This window comes from Salvelinus namaycush, chromosome 28, assembly GCF_016432855.1.
Source record: "Salvelinus namaycush isolate Seneca chromosome 28, SaNama_1.0, whole genome shotgun sequence".
In the NCBI taxonomy this organism is placed as follows: domain Eukaryota; kingdom Metazoa; phylum Chordata; class Actinopteri; order Salmoniformes; family Salmonidae; genus Salvelinus; species Salvelinus namaycush.
This window is the reverse complement of record NC_052334.1, coordinates 15001-24177: the sequence shown is the minus strand read 5'-3', so window position 1 is coordinate 24177 and position 9177 is coordinate 15001. Positions and strand designations below refer to the sequence as shown.

The 9177-nt window shown below is 43.7% G+C and overlaps 1 protein-coding gene across 1 annotated transcript in view; it reads right to left on the bottom strand.

Annotated features, from left to right (window-relative positions):
- Window positions 1-7497: 7497 nt before the first annotated feature.
- The window catches only part of LOC120023600 (transmembrane protein 184C-like), a 2871-nt gene continuing 1191 nt past the window's right edge, over window positions 7498-9177 (bottom strand). The window contains exon 3 of the mRNA XM_038967640.1: window positions 7498-8555. Coding sequence (XP_038823568.1) covers window positions 8089-8555 — 467 coding nt within the window. The 3' untranslated portion in view covers window positions 7498-8088. The remainder of the gene's footprint in view (window positions 8556-9177) is intronic.

Genomic DNA, 9177 nt, shown 5'->3' with positions numbered 1-9177 from the left:
TATCACAGTAGTTAGTATATTCAGATAGCTAGGTGAGACAACCACATATCACAGTCATAGTCAGTATGTTTGTCCTCAATAAAGACGTTATCACTAAATTCAAGTGTAGTATCTGTATGATCCTACAGCCTTGACTTTTTCTACCGTGAGTCTGTGAGAGTGTTGACCACATAGACGGGATCTTACACGACGAGTTAATGGTTGGATGGGAAACACATCCTCTTCTATTCTCTTCTCTTCTGGTTCTGAGCTATGACTGGAATGTGTGTCCTTGCGGCACAGCTGAATGTGTGTGAGGAGGTTCATATTTTTATGCTTTATGTGTGTGTGTGTGTGTGTGTGTGTGTGTGTGTGTGTGTGTGTGTGTGTGTGTGTGTGTGTGTGTGTGTGTGTGTCTGCATGACTTCCCAGGTCTGACTGCAGAGGATCTGTGGTTCCAGCAGGGGGCGCTGATCAGAGTAACACAGCGTGTCGACGCAGACTGGACCAGAGGAACACTGGACGGACGGGAGGGAGTGTTGCCCACTACTTACACACACACCTGTAACACAGGTGAGCCACCCAAGAGCAGGTGAAGTTGCCCGTAGACACTGCTCTTGGGTCAGTGTTATGTTTCCCCCAAACTAATGGTTGTTAGGATTGGGAGAGGGGAAGCTGATCCTAGATCTGTACCTAAGGGACACACACATTTTGTTCACAGAGTTTAACCATACTTCATGCTCCTCTCTGCAGCCCAGCCAATGAGGGACCAGCCTGTGGCCAAGGGCGTGGCCAAGGTCCTGTTTGATTTCAGTGCAGAGAGTGAAGATGAACTCTCACTAAAGGTAGGCCTGCTCAGCTCTGTGTGTGTCAGGGTTTTCCGTTACAGGCCGACTACACCGCTGGCAAGCGTTGCAAAATAAATTTAGAAATCTATGTTATTCAATTATTGCTCCAACGAGCGTCTGTGTTGCCAAGGGCTAACACGGAACTCAAACCGGCTGCGTGCGTGCGTCATCGTGCATTTATTTATTTTGTCCCCCCACACCAAACGCAGGTTAAAATATCAAAACAAACTCTGAACCAATTATATTAATTTGGGGACAGGTCGAAAAGCATTAAACATTTATGGCAATTATAGCTACCTAGCTTGCACTTGCTAGCTAATTTGTCCTTTTTAGCTAGCTTGCTGTTGCTAGCTAATTTGTCCTGGGATATTAACATTGAGTTGTTATTTTACCTGAAATGCACAAGGTCCTCTACTCCGACAATTAATCCACACATAAAACGGTCAACCGAATCGTTTCTAGTCATCTCTCCTCCTTCCAGGCCTTTTCTTCTCTTGACTTTATATTGCGATTGGTAACTTTCATAAATTAGGTGCATTACCGCCACTGACCTCGTTTGTCTTTCAGTCAATCACGTGGGTATAACCAATGAGGAGATGGCACGTGGGTACCTGCTTCTATAAACCAATGAGGAGATGGGAGAGGCAGGACTTGCAGCACGATCTGCTCAGAAATAGAACTGACTTCTATTTTAACCCTTGGCAATGCAGACGCTCGTTGGCGCCCGAGCAGTTTGGGTGCATTAATTGAATAACATAGATTTCTACATTTATTTTGCAATGCTCGCGCACGCGATGTGAGCGGTGTAGTCAGCCTGTAAAATAGAATATACAGTTTTGTAATGATGTGCAAATAGTTGAAGTACAAAAGGGAAAATAAACTCTCTCTCCCCTCTTTCCCTCTCTCTCTCTCTCTCTCTCCCTCTGTCTCGCTCTCACTCTCCATCCTTCTCCGTCTCTCCCTCCTCTCTCTACCAGGCGGTGGAGGTGGTAACGGGTGGAGCCAGTAGATGAGGAGTGGTATCTGGGGGATGCAGGAGGGAGGCGAGGCCTGGTCCCCAAAAACAACCTGACACTTCTGCCTGTCACCTACAAATAGGACTATGGATGTACACTGTGTGTTAGAGAGAGACTGTGTTAGAGAGCGAGAGACTGTGAGAGAGAGAGAGCGAGAGACTGTGAGAGAGAGAGAGCGAGAGACTGTGAGAGAGAGAGAGCGAGAGACTGTGAGAGAGAGAGAGAGCGAGAGACTGTGTGAGAGAGCGAGAGACTGTGTGAGAGAGCGAGAGACTGTGAGATGTTATGGCCATTAGGACCTATTGAGCTGTTGAATACCGGGGGGGGGGCATGTTCCCCCACCGGGAATTAGGACGATGATCACCAGCCAGTCACTTATCAGAGAATTTTTCTAAGATTTTATTTTTTAACCGTGTATCTACCTACCTGTACTAATCAACTGGCATTTCAGAATGGAATCTAGTGGCCACTGCTTTATATGAGGAGAATTCTAACTTCTTCTTAAATTTTAACATTGACTATCATGTTGATTAATAAGTGGAAGTTAGGATCCTGTGTTTACTGATGTGTCATATTACTGTATATCTGGACATTCCATATCGACTTTTTAATCCCAATAAAATCATGATTAAATATTGTAATACAACTGGTTTCACGTCATTATTGAGATGAGTTTTCAGACCACTCTCTCTCCCCTCGTGGCTTCACTGTAGGATTCTGAGAGCAAAGAGGTGTGTGGTTATCTGTCTGTCTGACTGACTGTGTGTGGTTGTCTGTCTGTCTGACTGTGTGTGTGGTTATCTGTCTGTCTGACTGTGTGTGGTTGTCTGTCTGTGACTGTGTGTGTGGTTATCTGTCTGTCTGACTGACTGTGGTTGTGTGACTGTGTGTGTGGTTATCTGTCTGACTGACTGTGTGTGGTTGTCTGTCTGTCTGACTGTGTGTGGTTATCTGTCTGTCTGACTGTGTGTGTGGTTGTCTGTCTGTCTGACTGTGTGTGGTTATCTGTCTGTCTGACTGTGTGTGGTTATCTGTCTGTCTGACTGTGTGTGGTTATCTGTCTGTCTGACTGTGTGTGTGGTTATCTGTCTGTCTGACTGACTGTGTGTGGTTATCTGTCTGACTGACTGTGTGTGGTTGTCTGTCTGTCTGACTGTGTGTGTGGTTATCTGTCTGTCTGACTGTGTGTGTGGTTATCTGTCTGTCTGACTGTGTGTGGTTGTCTGTCTGTCTGACTGTGTGTGGTTGTCTGTCTGTCTGACTGTGTGTGGTTGTCTGTCTGTCTGACTGTGTGTGTGGTTATCTGTCTGTCTGACTGTGTGTGTGGTTGTCTGTCTGTCTGACTGTGTGTGGTTGTCTGTCTGTCTGACTGTGTGTGTGGTTATCTGTCTGTCTGACTGTGTGTGTGGTTGTCTGTCTGTCTGACTGTGTGTGTGGTTGTCTGTCTGTCTGACTGTGTGTGTGGTTATCTGTCTGTCTGACTGTGTGTGGTTATCTGTCTGTCTGACTGTGTGTGGTTATCTGTCTGACTGACTGTGTGTGGTTGTCTGTCTGTCTGACTGTGTGTGTGGTTATCTGTCTGTCTGACTGTGTGTGTGGTTGTCTGTCTGTCTGACTGTGTGTGTGGTTGTCTGTCTGTCTGACTGTGTGTGTGGTTATCTGTCTGTCTGACTGACTGTGTGTGGTTATCTGTCTGACTGACTGTGTGTGGTTATCTGTCTGACTGACTGTGTGTGGTTATCTGTCTGTCTGACTGTGTGTGTGGTTATCTGTCTGTCTGACTGTGTGTGTGGTTGTCTGTCAAAATAGATGGCATCATGAGGGAGGAAAAGTATGTTGATATATTGAAGCAACATCTCAAGACATCAGTCAGGAAGTTGAAGCTTGGTCGCAAATGGGTCTTCCAAATGGACAATGATCCCAAGCATATTTCCAAAGTTGTGGCAAAATGGCTTAAGGACAACAAAGTCAAGGTTTTGGAGTGGGCATCACAAAGCCCTGACCTCAATCCTATAGAACATTTGTGGGCAGAACTGAAAAAGTGTGTGCGAGCAAGGAGGCCTACAAACCTGACTCAGTTACACCAGCTCTGTCAGGAGGAATGGGCCAAAATTCACCCAACTTATTGTGGGAAGCTTGTGGAAGGCTACCCAAAACGTTTGACCCAAGTTAAACAATTTAAAGGCAATGCAACCAAATACTAATTGAGTGTATGTAAACTTCTGACCCACTGGGAATGTGATGAAAGAAATAAAAGCTGAAATAAATCATTCTCTCTACTATTATTCTGACATTTCACATTCTTAAAATAAAATGGTGATCCTAACTGACCTAAAACAGGGATTTTGTACTGGGATTAAATGTCAGGAATTGTGAAAAACTGAGTTTAAATGTATTTGGCTAAGGTGTTTGTAAACTTCCGACTTCAACTGTATTAATTTGTGGATTTACATCGTCCATTTCGTATGATATGTTACGAATTTTTCAAAATGTATGATATATTATGAATTCCAGCTAGGTGGCGAATGTTAGCTAGGCATTATGATTATGTTTAGGAGTTAGATTAAATGGTTAAGTGAAGGGGTTAGTTAAAAGGGTTAAGGTTATGGTTAGGGGAAGGGTTATCTCAAATCAAGTTTATTTTATATAGCCCTTCTTACATCAGCTGATATCTCAAAGTGCTGTACAGAAACCCAGCCTAAAACCCCAAACAGCAAGCAATGCAGGTGTAGAAGTACGGCGGCTAGGATAAAACTCCCTAGAAAGGACAAAACCTAGGAAGAAACCTAGAGAGGAACCAGGCTATGAGGGGTGGCCAGTCCTCTTTTGGCTGTGCCGGGTGGAGATTATAACAGAACATGGCCGAGATGTTCAAATGTTCATAAATGACCAGCATGGTCAAATAATAATCACGAGTAAATGTCAGTTGACTTATCATAGCCGATCATTCAGAGTATCTCTACCGCTCCTGCTGTCTCTAGAGAGTTGAAAACAGCAGGTCTGGGACAGGTAGCACGTCCGGTGAACAGGTCAGGGTTCCATAGCCACAGGCAGAACAGTTGAAACTGGAGCAGCAGCACAGCCCGGTGGACTGGGGACAACAAGGAGTCATCATGCCAGGTAGTCCTGAGGCATGGTCCTAGGGCTCAGGTCCTCCGAGAGAGAAAGAAAGAGAGAATTAGAGAGAGCATACTTAAATTCACACAGGACACCGGATAAGACAGGAGAAATACTCCAGATATAACAGACTGACCCTAGCCCCCCGACACATAAACTACTGCAGCATAAATACTGGAGGCTGAGACAGGAGGGGTCAGGAGACACTGTGGCCCCATCCGATGATACCCCCAGACAGGGTCAAACAGGCAGGATATAACCCCACCCACTTTGCCAAAGCACAGCCCCCACACCACTAGAGGGATATCTTCAAACCACCAACTTACCATCCTGAGACAAGGCCGAGTATAGCCCACAAAGATCTTCGCCACGGCACAACCCAAGGGGGGGGGGGCAACCCAGTTATCTAACATGCAAAGTAGATAATAAGTAGTAAGTAGTTGAAATGTTGCTAATTAGCTAAAATGCTCAAGTTGTCCGTGATGAGATTCAAACTCTCAACTTTTGGGTTGCTAGACGTTCGTGTTATACACACACCCAACCACCCCACTTAATTGTTTTGCCTTACGTAACCATCTGTCTTATGTAACCATACCAAACATAACATATCATACTAAAAAGAGTGTCTCTGATTTACATACAGAACAATACGAAATGGTCTGAGACCAGGTTACCTTTTTCCTAATCTTCCGGTAAGGACTATATTATCTTGTTGTTTCGTCTCATTCTGTTTTCTTGCTGGTCCAATTCATCTTCTAAAGATTGCAAGTTTATTTCTAAAAGGTTAATATTGTTCATTCATGCACACTCCTTGTTTGTGCGTGTCTGACATGAGCTAATCTACTTTTTTAATAACAGATTGTAACAGTTTGTTGTGAGCATTTTAGCGATGTTTTCCTGGATCTCCTTCAGCTGTTCATTACTCTGCTTCTCCAAGTTGCTCCTTGTCCTCTCAGGGAAGCTATGTTGGATTCATGTCGCCGCGTCGCTTTACCAACTGATTGGTTCGCTGTTGTACATAACTGACCGTTCACTCTCTCCCAGTTGCTTGGGAATATGTTGATTTATCGATCAAAGAAGTTGTAAACATCATTCAGACAGGCTAACACCATGATATTCTACTGTGGGGAAGTTGTAAACATCATTCAGACAGGCTAACACCATGACAATCTACTGTGGGGAAGTTGTAAACATCATTCAGACAGGCTAACACCATGATATTCTACTGTGGGGAAGTTGTAAACATCATTCAGACAGGCTAACACCATGATATTCTACTGTAGGGAAGTTGTAAACACCATTCAGACAGGCTAACACCATGATATTCTACTGTGGGGAAGTTGTAAACATCATTCAGACAGGCTAACACCATGATATTCCACTGTAGGGAAGTTGTAAACACCATTCAGACAGGCTAACACCATGATATTCTACTGTAGGGAAGTTGTAAACACCATTCAGACAGGCTAACACCATGATACTCTACTGTAGGGAAGTTGTAAACACCATTCAGACAGGCTAACACCATGATATTCTACTGTGGGGAAGTTGTAAACACCATGATATTCTACTGTGGGGAAGTTGTAAACACCATTCAGACAGGCTAACACCATGATATTATACTGTGGGGAAGTTGTAAACACCATTCAGACAGGCTAACACCATGATATTCTACTGTGGGGAAGTTGTAAACATCATTCAGACAGGCTAACACCATGATATTCTACTGTAGGGAAGTTGTAAACATCATTCAGACAGGCTAACACCATGATATTCTACTGTGGGGAAGTTGTAAACACCATGATATTCTACTGTGGGGAAGTTGTAAACACCATTCAGACAGGCTAACACCATGATATTCTACTGTGGGGAAGTTGTAAACATCATTCAGACAGGCTAACACCATGATACTCTACTGTAGGGAAGTTGTAAACACCATTCAGACAGGCTAACACCATGATATTCTACTGTAGGGAAGTTGTAAACATCATTCAGACAGGCTAACACCATGATATTCTACTGTGGGGAAGTTGTAAACACCATTCAGACAGGCTAACACCATGATATTCTACTGTAGGGAAGTTGTAAACACCATTCAGACAGGCTAACACCATGATATTCCACTGTAGGGAAGTTGTAAACACCATTCAGACAGGCTAACACCATGATATTCTACTGTAGGGAAGTTGTAAACATCATTCAGACAGGCTAACACCATGATAATCTACTGTAGGGAAGTTGTAAACACCATGATATTCTACTGTGGGGAAGTTGTAAACATCATTCAGACAGGCTAACACCATGATACTCTACTGTAGGGAAGTTGTAAACACCATTCAGACAGGCTAACACCATGATATTCTACTGTAGGGAAGTTGTAAACATCATTCAGACAGGCTAACACCATGATATTCTACTGTGGGGAAGTTGTAAACACCATTCAGACAGGCTAACACCATGATATTCTACTGTAGGGAAGTTGGAAACACCATTCAGGCTTGTAACACCATGACATTTTGTAATGGTTTTATTACCAAGACAACAGAAGAAGGTCGCTGAATAACTCAGCTGACAAGTCAATGGCATCCTGCTGCTGAATAGAAGGTCTGCTGTGGCGTGAGTAAGCTGTGTTTTGTCTTTAGTAACATGTCTGTAATAATGATTAGTTGTAGTTCAGTCTATTGCAGTGTGTATATATATATGTGTTATTGAATTGTTGTATTTATTAATATATATTAAATGAATGAAACGGATAATGACAAAATACTGTCAACAATAAAATACCATTGTTATCCAAAAATGATTAATTACAAAATATTAAAACAATAGTAATTATAGTAACGAAACATAATTATATAACATTATTAAGTCAAACTTGACATTAGTGTTTTATAAACATCATTTATAAAGTTATTTATAATTCATCTGTTGTTATGGAAAATATTACACCAACATGGCTTCCTCTGTGTCCAAACTCTCCTTGGCTGGTTCTGGTTTTCACCCCTTATTTCTGAATTGTGTTCACTCCCCCTTTAGAAACTCACTCGCCAGCTTGTCTCAGCCAGTCAGGGTGAAGGGGAGGAGTCACGAGACAGGAAGGAACACACTCTGGACCAATAACACTCCTCCTACGTGCAAAAAGTAATGTTACTAGTGATGTCACCAGTAAAGTCACCACTCGTTTCACCGGGGACTTCGCTACTGATGTCAATGAGGGCATGGCCAGTGATGTCACTGGGTGCGTCGCCAGTCAGGTCACCATCAGAGATGTCACGAATGAAGTCACCACTCGCAGTGATGTCAGCGGAAGTGTCACCAGTGATTTCAACGAGGGCGCCACTGATGCCCGCAGTGGGGGCGTCGCCAGTGATGTCACCACTGTGCAAAACCCCTGCACTGGTCTCCGATTGTTTCTCCTCGCTGTCCTCGTCCCAATCAGAAGAAATGAACCCGGAGGGGGCGGAGTAAGAGTGTGGCTTTGGGGTGTGGCCTAGCACCTGGTAGTGACCCGACAGAGGGGAGGCGGGGACGGAGACGGTTTCCGTGACGATGATGTCTTGCTCTGACCCCCCCTGGGACGCAGCCGACAGGAGACCTAATAATAATAATAATAATTTCATTACAAGATAATCTCAAAGTCCAAAAAATGTTTTAAACGTTAAAATAAAATGAAGAAATAATACTAATGTATTACAATTGTAAAGCACTTTTCATTACGAGATAACCCCAAAGTGCATAAAATATTACAAAATAAATAAACTGACTAATAATGTAAATATAACAGATCAGAAATACCAAATCTATAACTGTATGACCTATGTGTTCAGGACAGCCAGACAGACCTGTGTGTTCAGTGTGTTCAGGACGGCCAGACAGACCTGTGTGTTCAGTGTGTTCAGGACAGCCAGACAGACCTGTGTGTTCAGTGTGTTCAGGACAGCCAGAGAGACCTATGTGTTCAGTGTGTTCAGGACAGCCAGACAGACCTATGTGTTCAGTGTGTTCAGGATGGCCAGAGAAACCTGTGTGTTCAATGTGTTCAGGATGGCCAGACAGACCTGTGTGTTCAGGATGGCCAGACAGACCTGTGTGTTCAGGATGGCCAGACAGACCTGTGTGTTCAGGACAGCCAGACAGACCTGTGTGTTCAGTGTGTTCAGGACGGCCAAACAGACCTGTGTGTTCAGTGTGTTCAGGACAGCCAGACAGACCTGTGT